Consider the following 12,971-nt stretch of genomic DNA (forward strand, 5'->3'; position numbering starts at 1 on the left):
TCTCAGTAGTGATCACTGGACATGGGGGTGGTCCTGTAATGTGCAGTTTTCCGGAAGGAGAAAAATTCTTAGGATTCTTACAGTCACCCATTCCCACTCTTGGAGCACTCACAAAAAATGCTGTGTGCCAGGCATTGAGCTAGGTTCTAGATAAAAAGAAGAGGAAGGGGTTCTTGCATTTCAGCGGCTCCCTGATAGTCCTGCTGCTTCTATAGCATGCAGACTGCTTTCCCACAAAAATGTGCTCAGACTTTTCAGGTGACAGCTGCATGTGTGCTCAAAGGTCCCTTGCCATCAAAATCTGACGTTGGTCACTCTGCCTACAAGCTGTACTTAGACAAAGCTGCTATCATATCTTGGAGCTTCTTGGGAACATCTCCTTTTAAAGCCAAGGAACCCTTTCTATGGTAAGGATACCTGAACGTCTCTTACCTACTTTTGTGCTTCTCTTCTTTGGGATGTGAAAACACCCGATCAATGATGACAAAATATGCGCTGATTTTAACAGCAGGGCTCCCCAGGTGTAGACTGATCCTTCTTCTCTAAGAGTACCTCAGCAGAACCTGAGACACTTGTGCATTTTGAACCTCATGTGGTGTGTGGAAACAAATTAAGAACCCACAGAGTAACCCATTACAATGTTAATTCTTTCCAGACATCTAAGATTTAAGGGGCTTACTAGGTTTTAAATAGATACAGTGCTTTATTAGTCTTTTGTTTTGTTTTGTTTTGTTTTATTTTGTTTTGTTTTGTTTTTCCTGTTACAACTTAATTGGGTGAGGTGTTGAAGGGATTGGGATGACCTAAAAAAATGGAAAACCCTTGGGTTTGGTTGAAATGGGCACTGAACGCCATGATAAAGGCAGTCCAACAACCTCCGGGGTTTATTTCAGTGAATCTGAGAGAAAAGGTATTTTAAAGAAAGAGGGGTGGGCTCTGAGGGGTGTGTGCATCCCATGAACTTCCCCCCAGGAAGACCCCTGTCCTGAAACCTCATAAATATTTAATATAAGAGGAGGCATCTGATGCTTTTTCTAGTGCTAAAGGGCTTGCTGCAGTTACTATGGAGAAGCTGGTGCTGGTCTCAGCTGTGTGACAGAGACACTGCAGGCCCTTCAGGAAGAGGGGTGGGAGCAGGTCATTTAACCTCAGCTTGAAGAGCCCTGTTGGTTCTGATGCGTATTGATCAGTTTCTTTGTGGTCTCCTATATTGTAAAATGCCTACCGTTTTTACCTGTTCAGAATTTTTTTAAAGTACTGTATTATTTTAGCTGGAATTTGGCACCCTATTGCAGAATCCTAGCCTTGTATGTTGGTAAAATTAAGATGCCATGCATTTACTAATTATTTGTAATGTTATCATGGTATTCTTCATAGTAGAAAGAAGGACAGAATATTACAGGAAACATTTGCCTGACAAGGGTCACTTTCATTTGAAGAAGCGTCATGACCTGGTTGGTTCTGACTGTTCCTTGAAATTTTTTCTTTAAAGCTGATGACAGAATTTGCCATATATAACTGAAATTTTGGAATGTTTTCCACGGGTTTCACATTAAAATTAGTCTACAAAATAAACTGTGACTTCTGTGATGGTTCAAAAATTTAATCTGGGGGTGCCCGGGTGGCTCAGTTGATTAAACATCAGTCAGACTCTTGATTTTGGCTCGGGTCATGATCTCACGGTGCGTGAATTCAAGCCCCGCGTGGGGCTCTGCACTGACAGGAGCCTGCTTGGGATTCTCTCTCTCTGCCCCTCCCCCACTCTTTCTCACTCTCTCAAAATCAATAAAAACTTAGAAACATTAAAACTTTAATCTGTATATTTCACAAATGTTATGAGAGCATAAATAACATTTTTGGAAAAGTGTTTTCTGCTTTGGTGCCTAATATGGTGGAATGTACTAGAATCTTAATAAACATTTAATACATGTGCTTCATGTTAAAAATTGGACTATCCCAATTCTTAGTAGGTTTTCTTAATTCTTACATATTCTTAGACCCCAGAGTATAGGTTTTTGTGATACCTGTAAATTCTAGAAATGAAAATTTCTTTTTTTTTAAAGTTTATTTATTAATTTGAGAGAACAAGAGAGTGAGTGTGAGAGAAAGTGCATGGGAGTGTCCAAGAAGTGGATGCTTTTCTTCTTTGGTCTTATGGTTCCTGAATGTGGAATCAAGATGCAAACCTGGATCAGTCTGATTGCCAGGTTCATGCTCTGTGACCCCTACCATCAGCTGCTGGAAGCCATAGCACCTGACTTTGGAGGGTGTTAGTCTATTGATTCCTCAACCACCTGCTGCACTTACTTCCTCTGTGAATGTGTGAACACAGTGTTTCTATGCATTATGTCTCCTTCCCCACTCTCTTCTGCTGGGGTTACCAGGGAAATGTAGAGGTAGGGAAAGGAAGGAAGAATTGAGTTCAGCCCAGGACCAGTCTCTGTCTGTTTCTCTTTTTCCAGTTCTCCCCATTTTCCAAATGTCCCTGACTACAGCGGGCCTCTCCCCACTTAATCAGGTCTTTATTACTCAGGATCAGCCTAACCCTAACTAATGTCTGGTAATAGCATCACTTCCTAGTTTTTTCTGTATGCAGGTGTGGGATGGCTGAGGATCCTTAATTTGAATAGGCCAGACTGCTGAAGAGATGATCGAGACCTGATCTGTGCTTTGGAGAGCTAATGGCTTGTGTGGGATGCAGGTCTGTGAACTTTCACTGCTACGTAAGACAGACTCATCTCACTGTGAAAGTGACTCACACAATTAGAATTAAGGGAAAAGAGTAGGTAATTCTCTTGAAGGGAGAATCTAAAGCATTTTCATAAAAGATAAACTCCACCGAATCTCAGCCTTGGGAATTTTGATAGGTGAGCCCAGGAAAGAAAATTCCAGATAAAAATGGTATAGAGATTGCCTTACGTATGGTAACAAATTCATGTGAATTTTTTTGTTGCCTCATATGTTATCCTAAAACATGGCAACTTGAAAAAAACCAAACATTGGGGCACCTGGGTGGCTCAGTTGGTTGAGTGTCTGATTCTGGATTTTGGCTCAGGTCATGATCTCACGGTTTGTGGGCTTGAGCCCTGCATCGGGCTCTGTGCTGACAGGGCAGAGCCTGCTTGGGATTCTCTCTCTCCCTCTCTCTCTGCCCCTCCCCCCCCACGCATGTGTGCACATGCATATTCTCTCTCTCTCAATAAATAAATAAACATTAAAAAAAAACCCCAAACATTTATTACCTTACACAGTTTCTGAAGATCAGAAGTCTGAGACTTGCTAGCTACATAGTTCTGGCTCGGGGTGTCTCATGAGTTTGCAGTAAAGCTGTTGGCTAGAGAGTTAGGTACCTCAAAGCTTGACTTGGGTAGTCTTTGGTAGGAGGTATCCATTTCTTACTCCGTGGACCTTTTCATAAGGCTACCAGTGACCTGGTTTTCCTCAGAGTAAATGATCCTACAGAGAGAGAACCCAAGAGCTGTATTTTATTGGTCCTACAGACTGTCCCTGGTACACTACCAGTAATCATTGAAGCCATCTTGGAGGCCATCTTGTAGATCACCATAGAGACCATCTGGTGTGTAATGTGTTCCAGCCTCCGTACCTGAAACTGAGGCAATGAGGAATGATACCTGGGAGGTGAAGTTGATGCCGATATGTCGTAAGTTGCATGAGATTAATGTGATGTAGAATTAACCTTCAAACAGCTTATTCTATAGGGGAGTTATATTTTGTACATAAGTATGATTCCAGGTGGAAAGCAAAATGCATACAGAGGTATGAATTACAAACACAAGAGTTCAGAGGTTACCTCTAGCGGGGGAGCAGAGTCAGATTTGGAGGGGACGTGGTGTTTGTGTTTAAAGGTAATGGTCCAGGTGTTGCTCACATTGAAATGAGGTGGTGTGGACTTATAATTCTGTGGACTGCTGTTAACTTCTTTCTCAATTGGTTTATTCTTCCTACCAGGATGACAAAACATGTAATGAATACTGTATTTTAAGGTTAAATTTGAAGTAACTTCACTAGTTGGTTTGATAGTGTTGACCCTTCCAACTTTTTTCTATTATTGAGCAAGAATTGATGATGGTAGAAATGTTTAATTTCTTAGAGTATAGTGTACTAACCATTTTATTTATGTCGTATAAAATTTGTTACCATATGTGACCAGTGCATATAAATATATAGTACCTGTGGGGAATTGTATTTGTGTGTGTGTGTGTGTGTGTGTGTGTGTGTGTATCTGACTGAGCATCAGTGTTATGTGTCCTGCACTGTGGTTGTTTTCTGTAGCCATAGGGAAGACGTCACCATTGTTACCCACAATAGATTACTTTTCTGAATTCGTTAATCTCTTTCAGGCCGTTAAAGGCTTAGTAACTAATGAGCAAACCCAGTAAATACTGCCTTATGTCTGAAAAAAGAGTTAATGTTCCTGGAAAAAGCGAGCTGTTTTTTTTCTGGTTAACCAGGTGGAGCCGAGTGTTCCCAATGGTTCAGGCTATAATAAGCCCTTGGTGAGTAAGAAACGATGTTATTCTGGAGACAACTGTTAAGTAATTAGACTTTTACCTCGTTTTAATTAAAAATTTCTAACTTTAACCTATCTTCCCAACCATTGAGCAAGGCACAGGCACTTCTTGTCAGTCAGGGTCTATTACTGACTTTGAGGGTGGCCTCGGGAGAACCTAGGACTTGGGCTTTAGAGAGGGCTCACGGTCTCCACACTAAACAAAGGACATTTACATAGGCCATTGAACCAATGTCTGTATGTCACAGCTGGACCAGTACTAACAAAATCTCCAGGGCCTTGGCATATAACAAAGGGCTGTTTTGTTGTGTGGAGAGCATAAATAGCTTCTTTTCTTTTTTCTTTTTTTTTTTCCTAGGCAGATATGAAATTGGAATTGCTTAATGGTAACACACAGCCTGCTCATTGAACCGTTTGTGCTCTTCTCCCGTGATAGAATAGTGGAGAAAGCGTGGGTCCAGGAAAAAGACAGAGGGTCAAAGAGCTGGGCTGGGGGACCTGCCTAGGTGACTGTGTGGGTCAGGCATGTGCCCCTGAACTTCAGGCTCCGGCCTATAAATGCTCTGTAGGCCTATCTAGAGGTTTGGGAGAATAGAAAAAAAAGCCACTGTATTTGAGTACATTTAAAAGCCATGAGGCGCTATCCAAATACAAACCACTCTTTACTGTTGCTTGTTATTTTAATAGTTGTGCTGAATTTTTTTCCCCAAGGGAAAACTTTACCTCTGTCCTTTAAACTGCATAGGTCCAACAGTGGGTAATTATTAACTATATTAATCTTGATCACATACTGTACAGTCTTTGGACATCATGAGCGCTTTATAATTTAAAATGTTCTAAGAGTTGGCAAGTCTGGAACTCTGACAAATTGTTTTATTTTTTTCACAAAAACACTACTCTAGACGCTAGTGGGTATTCTTTCAGGGGTAATGAGAAGTTCTAAAATTAGATTGTAATGACGGTTTCACAGTTGTGAATATGTGAAAAATGTTAAAAAGCGTGGTTTTTATCGTGTGTGAATTAGGTGTCAATAAAGCTATCTTAGTTAAAAAAGCAAAACCCTGTCCTCAATGTTATCTACGAAAATCCCGTCATTTCCCCTCTACCCCCCCCCCCCCCCCCCCCGGTCCAGGACATACTGTGCATTTGGTGACTCAGTGAACGATGTAGTTGAAATCATCCAAGTAGCACAGTGAGATGAGAGTAGAAATAGGGGCTTCAGTGGTGGGGGTGAAACCAGGAGGTGAGCCCTGCAGGGAGGGGTTGGTTGGTAGTTGGGGGGATTTGTGTCAAGATCTGGCAGTGCTGGCAGTTTGTGAGGCATGGCTCTGGAGGGAAGAAGAAGATGCCCCACAAACAAGTGAGGATCTGGGTGGGAAGAGCCACAAATAATCTTGGGTGCGGCCTAGATATGTCTTCCACATGAAGTTGGGAATGCTGGTATTTTGTGGTCCACGTTCTGGTTACCTTGGCCTTCTAAATCAGGAAACCCTGTGATGACAGAGTGGGCTTAAGGTCAGAGGGTGGCTGCATTTTGGGAAAGTTGGGGAGAGGGGGATTCAGAGAGCCACAAATTCTTAACTGTCAGAGTGTCTGTGTCCTTGAGTAGCAAGGTAGAATGCCCCATCAGGTAATCGGACTAACAAAAGCCGAGAAATGAGGTGAGGCAAGAAGGCAGAATCCAGGCCTGGGTCTGGGCAGCTAACAGAGATCTGGTTACAGACTTTGGGAGTGTGGTATTCAGAGACCTTTTGGGCTCATTTTTAGTTTTTTTCACTTGTGTTCTTTTTATTTTTAATAAATTTTGTGGGGGAGTATATTTTCAGTTTTCTAGATGCATATAGTCTTATCTTTGTACAGAATGTATTGAATGCCTTGTCAGATGTGTAATTGCACAACATAAACCACTCTATTTTGTTCTAGCACTTGCAGAAGCTGATCACCAAATCTTGAAAAACCACATTTTGCTCCTCAAAGGGCATTCAAATTCTCTTCCTGTTGGGTTTTATGCAGTAAGATTTCAGACTAAGGTTTCTGTCACTTTTGGTATTGTATTGTCCAAGACAGTCACCTTTTTATAGTCTTCTGAGAAATATTTAAATTCTGAAGGAGTGGGCTAGCCCCTTCCTCAAAAGACAGTGTTAAATACCAGTGTAATTAACTACGGTGAGAGTCCTGCTTCTGAGGACTCCTAACCAACTTATTTTTGTATTTATGAAAAATAATACATGCTCAAGGCAAAAAGAATTCAAACAGTACAAAGGGGTACACAGTTAAAATCACATCTCTTCCCCCTTGACTCATTTCCCAGAGACATTTGTTGTAATCAAGCTCCTTGGATGTCCTTTAAGAAATGTCCATGTAGGTAATGTGCATAACCATTTAAAAATCCAAATGGGAACATGTCATACACGCACCTAATATGTATCTTCCTGGATGTTTTCCCTCATCTAACACAAATGGATACATCTTTTTTTAAACAGCTTTATTGCGGTATAATTTGCAATAAATAATTGCCATATAATGTACCTTGAAATTCACTTGTTTAAAGTGTACGATTGAATTTTTAGTAAACTTACAGAGTTGTGAAACCATCACCACAATCCAGTTTTAGAACATTTCCATTAGCCACTTTGCAGACACACTTTGCATTCCCACCCCCGGGGCCACCACTAATCTACTTTCCGTCTCTGTAGATTGATTTTACTCTTTTTAACTGCAACCAGTGGTCCATTTTGTGGAAGTATAAAAAAACGTGTTGAAGGTCTCCATCCAAGCAAATGGGGATTTTTTTGCTGATGTTTTATTTTGTTGCCTTCTTACTTCCTTTTGAAAGATTTGACAAGGTTGAAAATTTGCCTTTGAGCCAGACTTGGTACAAATGAGAAGGGAATTTTAGTGAAGGTTGTTTATAGATTTTCCAGTGACTAGCTGTTGGACTGGGAGAATTTTAGGGCCTGGGTGATTATCTACATGTGAATAGAAACCGCCCAAGGTCATCCTCAATTAGGTGGAAGCCCAAGCCAGTAATGTGTGTTTTATGGATGTGAGGGAGTGGAATTAAGTATTTACGCAAGGTTGAGGGGAATTTATTATTATTTTTGTTTGTTTTTGTTTTTACTTAACCTCTAACTAGGAGGATTTCAGGAGTTGCCAAGTGTTCAGGAGTATGTCTTAGGATATATTTTCAAACTATATGGTGGCACCCATTATTGGGTCGTGGATGCTAACCATCTGCTGTTTAAAGAAACGAAGTAGAACAGAACAATACTAAAATGCTGTGCTTACGGGGTGCCTGGGTGGCTCAGTCGGTTAAGCATCTGACTTCGGCTCAGGTCATGATCTCACGGTTCGTGAGTTTGAGCCCCGAGTTGGGCTCTGTGCTGACTGCTCAGAGCCTGGAACCTGCTTCAGAATCTGTGTCTCCCTCTCTCTCTACCCCTCCCCTGCTCATCTCTGTCTCTCAATAATAAATAAACGTTAAAAAAATTTTTTTAAATGCTGTGCTTACTGTAATGGTGATCATTGTTTTCTGAAAACTCAGTTTTTTTAAAGTTTATTTATCCAGAGAGAGAGACAGAGAGAGAGAGAGAGAGAACTAGTGGTGGAGGGGCAGAGAGAGAGGGACAGAGGATTCGAAGCAGGCTCTGTGCTGAGAACAGAGAGCCGGATGTGAGGCTTGAACTCACAAACCGGGAGATTACGACCTGAGCCAAAGTTGGAGGCTTAACCGACTGAGCCACCCAGGTGCCCCTGAAAATTCAGTTTTAATTGTGAAGTGTGTGTGTGTGTGTGTGTGTGTGTGTGTGTGTGTGTGATGTAAACATTAGAAATGTTGAAAAGTCAGTGCCCTAGGAGTTAGGTTCTCAGTCAGGGGAACAAATAGGTTATATTTAGGCTTTCTCTTCATCTGAGCTGTACTAGAACTCTTCCTGGGGGCAGGTAGGATGAGAAGACTAAAGGAGAGCAGTTCATTGAGATAAACATTTGTTGGATATTGGCTGGGAAGGTGAACCACCTGTCTGGGAGAGTGGGAGGTGGAAATGAGAAAGTTCAGGAAAACTTCCTGTGTGACTACTTTTTCTCTGTTAGAATATTGAGTTATTTCCAAAGTTCTAATGAGCAGCCTTTGGATGCATTTTAGTCAGTTTATCAACCATTCTATTCTGGCTTTATTTTTAGAACAACATATATATTTACACTGGGGAGAACTTTAGAATGATTAAATTTGTTGGATCTTGTGTTTGGAAGTAACTTGAAGTTACATACATCCCTGCTGTAATATCTCTGATCGTTCTTCTCCCTACACTTGTCTACATCTGCAGAAGGGGAATTCATTGACTCTGCAGGCATCCCAGTTCTTCTCCAGCTACTTCATGTTGAGAACCTTCAGGTTTCCTGTGTCTCTGGTTTCTGGACTGGGCAGCTGTATGCTGCCTAACATGTTTCCTCAGAACTTAGGCTAAAAATAACAAATGTTTATCATGTCAAAAATAAGTCAGGGGCACCTGGGTCTCTCAGTTGTTAAGAATATGATGTTGGCTCAGTCACGATCTCACAGTTTGTGAGTTCGAGTCCCACATCAGGTGAGCTAGCACCCCTCTTTGGATGAGCATGAGCCCCACTTTGGGTGAGCTCAAGCTCTGGTTTGGGTGAGCCCTGCTTCTTTCTCTCTCTCTCTCTCTCTCTCTCTCTATCTCTCTGTCCCTTGTAGAACAGAGAGGGAGGAAAACCATAAGAGACTCTTAATTATAGAGAACAAACTGAGGGCTGCTGGAGGGGAGGTCAGTGGGGGGATGGGCTAAATCAGTGATGGGCATTAAGGAGGGCACTTGTTGGGATGAGCACTGGGTGTCATATGTAAGTGTTGAATCACTGAATTCTACTCCTGAAACCAATACTACACTATGTATTAACTAACTTGAATTTAAATAAAATCTTGGAAGGAAAAAAAAAAGAATAAATCAGGAGTCTTGGAGCAGCTTATCTGGGTGGCCTGACCTGGGTCTCTTCTGAGATGCGTGAGATGCAGTCAAGTTGAGGATTGGGGCTGTAGTCATTTGAAGGCTGATTGGACCACAGAATCCACTTCCAAGATGGCTGACTCAAATGCTTGTTGGAAGGAGGCCTGGGTTCCTGGCTATGTGAACCCCGGCATGGATCTGAGTGTCTTCGTGACAACTCTCTGTGGGATCAAGAGAGACAGAGAGGCGGAAGCCTTTAATGGGTTGTGGTAAGGGCCAAGGGAGAGAATACATGTACGCCACATAACACAGTGCCTGGCACATAGTAAGTATACAGTTAGCAGCCACTATTACTATTCCTGAAATAAACGTGACCATGGATGAGGGTCCATATGTGTCTACCGTGTCATCAACTGCATGGAGTACTGTGTATAGGGAAAGCGTTTTTGTTACTTTTTGTATTTGGATGACTTCCCCAATCTAAATTCCAACCGTAGCTTCTAGACCCCTGTGTCTTCATCTTCTTCTTATGCTGACACAAGGCAACAGAAACTTAAGTCCTCAAAAAAGAAAAGTAATCCTGTTGTCCTTCTTTGCTGTGTTTTAGCTGTCCTTCTCCTCATTGGCTGCATTCCCCCAGATGTACCAACAATATGGGTTCATTTCCTTTTATAAACATCATTGATATTGTCAAGTTCTTGGACTCCAGGTGGGAACATTGAGACAGTTTCTACAGGTAATTCATTTACAGTTGAGGAGGTGAAGGGACTAGGGCTAGGTGTGGTATGAGGGATGGAAGGAAGAAATGAGCCCAAAGGAGACTGAAGGAAGGATTCTGTTGAATTGGTAGATGGTACAAAGAAATAAAAAGTATGGAAGTTTTAAGCCTGGAGACTGGAGAAAGTGGCGGTACTATTAATAAGAAGTGAGGAGGAACACAGATGAATAGAGGAGAGAATATATGGTTTTGGAGGGAAGAAGTAAAACTCGGCTTCCATTTTGAATTTGAGGGAAGTTGGTGTCCACAAGGCAGTTATCCATGGATTGCCCGTGGCTAGCCAGAGTGCTCCTCGCAGGCATCCCCGGAACCTCCTGGGGTCAGACCAAGGATGTAAAGTGTTGGCCAGAGTGTGCCGTACCCTGAGATAACATCTGGAGTGATTCAGGAAGAGGGACCTATAGTTTATGGGAGAAAAGTGAAGGAGACAAACATTGAGCATCAGGGACTGGTGCTTTTAAATGTCTTATTTATTTCTAGTAGCACCTATATAAGGGAAGTGTGTGGTCCTCTCAGTTTTACAAATATAGAAAAAAAGGATCAGAGATACCAGGTGATCTGTCCAAAGTCACGTGGCTACTAGGTGCTACAGCTAAGATTTGAACGTTCCTTTATGAATGAATGAATCTTCTTTTTTCCATGAGCATCAAAGGGCATATGGCCAGTTGAATTGCTAGAATCTGAAAACCGTGAAGTAACTCAAAAGTGGCAGGGGACCCCTGGGCACTAGTGACTCAGGGTAACTAATTGCCAAGTTATTTTTTTTTTGCCCCCTCTTTTCTTCCAGCCCATCGTGTGTTCCATTGCTAGGGGACTTCCTCACGTGGCACTTTATCTCCTTATCGGCACTGTTCCCTCATGTTATTGAAGCAGGAGACCTGTGTTTGTTTCTCTGAATCAGTAGGGGGTGGCGGAGAACAGCAAAAGAATATCTACTTTCAAATCCTATCCATAAAACCTTTCAGTCTTCATTAACTCCCCTTCCCTCTTGGTACCGCTCCCATCCTCAACATGGTATATTGTCAATCCCAGAAGCACTGGGATTGGCCATTGTATTAGGTCAATGTGGAGGTAGGTTTTCAGATCACTTTGCCCCTAGAAACCTGAATCTTCACAATAGTAGTGGTCAGCATTGATTATTTCAGGAACCAATTATGGAACATGTACCATGCACCTCGTGACTTGCAGACATAGAAAGATTTGATCCTCACAACCATATGAGATAGATTTTTATTCCACTTTTATTCATGAGGAACTTGAGGTTCAGAGAGTTTAAGTTGTAGAATTTCACACATCTAGTAAGTGGTAGAGCTGGGTTAACATTCCTGGTGTTTCTGACCCTACGGCTGTGTTCTTAACCAGGATGCTGAATTGCCTGTTCAAACAAAAGCTCTTCCCAGACAGAAGCTTTTCCCATCCACCTCTGTGCTTGTACCATTCGGTATAGGTGGTTGCCACACGGAGCGGCCGTAAGGATGTGTGGCTGTGACTGGCCATGGAGTACCTTGTCGTTTTGGGTTAAATCTTCCCATAGTTTTCCCTGAAGGATACCTGGTCCCAGGAAAGACTGGCCGTGGCCAAATTTGAGCACTGTTGTATCGGGCTGGAAAAAAAAAAAAATGAACAGTTTAACAGTGGCCCAGGGACTCTTGCTACAAAAGCTATTTGTTGATAGTACCAGCTATTAACTCTGGAAAATTCAGCTGGAGTCTGGCCCAGGAGTAGTAGGAATGGAGGATTTAGGAGACAATCTTTTGTTGACAAAAGAAGACGATTCTACCTGGATATTAGATAATATCAGATGAGCACTTAAAAGGGAGTATGTCTTTCTTAGTGTACAAGTTAGTATTTTAGGGCGTATATTGTGCTAGGTGTTCTGCTGCGATATATGTATACTGTGAGTAACAAAGCAGATTTATCAGAATAATAATTTATTTTCACTTTATTTTATTCTTTTTAAGTTTATTTATTTATTTTGAGAGAGCGAGAACACAAACGGGGGAGGAACAGAGAGAAGGAGAGAGAGAGAGAGAGAGAGAGAGAGAGAGAGAGAGAGAATCCCAAGCAGGGTCCGCCCTCTCAGTGCAGAGCCTGATGTGATGCTCGAACTCACTGACCGTGAGATCATGACCTGAGCTGAAATCTGGAGTAGGATGCTTGACAGACTGAGCCACCCAGGGGCCCCTATCTAAGTAATAATTTAGTAATACCAAAGAGAAACATAACAGTCAAGTAGAATGGACTCATTGGGCTGGTCAGTCAACTGTTTCCTTTCTGGTAGGAGAGCCATTTGGTTGGATATCTCAGTGAGTCTGCTGAGTCTTACTCATTGTTTCAACACTAAGCTTTCTCCATGGCCTTCCTCTCCATTCTGTTTATACTTTTCTCTGTAGGTGATCTTTCCCAGGACTGTGGCTTTAAATACCATTCAGTCACTGACTCTTGAAAATACCACTCTTTTTTTCTCAGCACCTTTAACAATTTCCAGAAGATACTCTGTATGTGAGGGGGAAGGAAAAGAACAGTAAGTACTTGGGAAAACTCTGGGGGAACTTTTGGGAAAAGTAATTTTTTCTTTCATCCCCCCCTCTCTCTGTTTCTTTCTCTCTTTCTTTGAAAGTTAGCTCTTAAAAACTTTCTTTCTTCCTTTCTTTCTTTTCTTTTCTTTTCTTTTCTTTTCTTTTCTTTTCTTTTCTTT

At 41.9% G+C, this 12,971-nt stretch overlaps 1 protein-coding gene across 2 annotated transcripts in view; it reads left to right on the top strand.

Moving 5' to 3' along the window:
* TPD52 (tumor protein D52) overlaps positions 1–12,971 on the top strand; it is a 109,881-nt gene that overhangs the window by 22,731 nt on the left and 74,179 nt on the right. The window contains exon 1 of one of the 2 annotated variants that reach the window (XM_049633617.1): positions 3,325–3,661. The exons of the other annotated variant lie outside the window; for it this stretch is intronic. Within the exon in view, the coding sequence (XP_049489574.1) occupies positions 3,619–3,661 (43 nt within the window). The 5' untranslated portion in view covers positions 3,325–3,618. Of the gene's footprint in view, positions 1–3,324; positions 3,662–12,971 lie in introns of those variants that run through there. 2 annotated transcript variants of the gene reach the window in all.

This window comes from Panthera uncia, chromosome F2 (assembly GCF_023721935.1).
Source record: "Panthera uncia isolate 11264 chromosome F2, Puncia_PCG_1.0, whole genome shotgun sequence".
Lineage (NCBI taxonomy): Eukaryota > Metazoa > Chordata > Mammalia > Carnivora > Felidae > Panthera > Panthera uncia.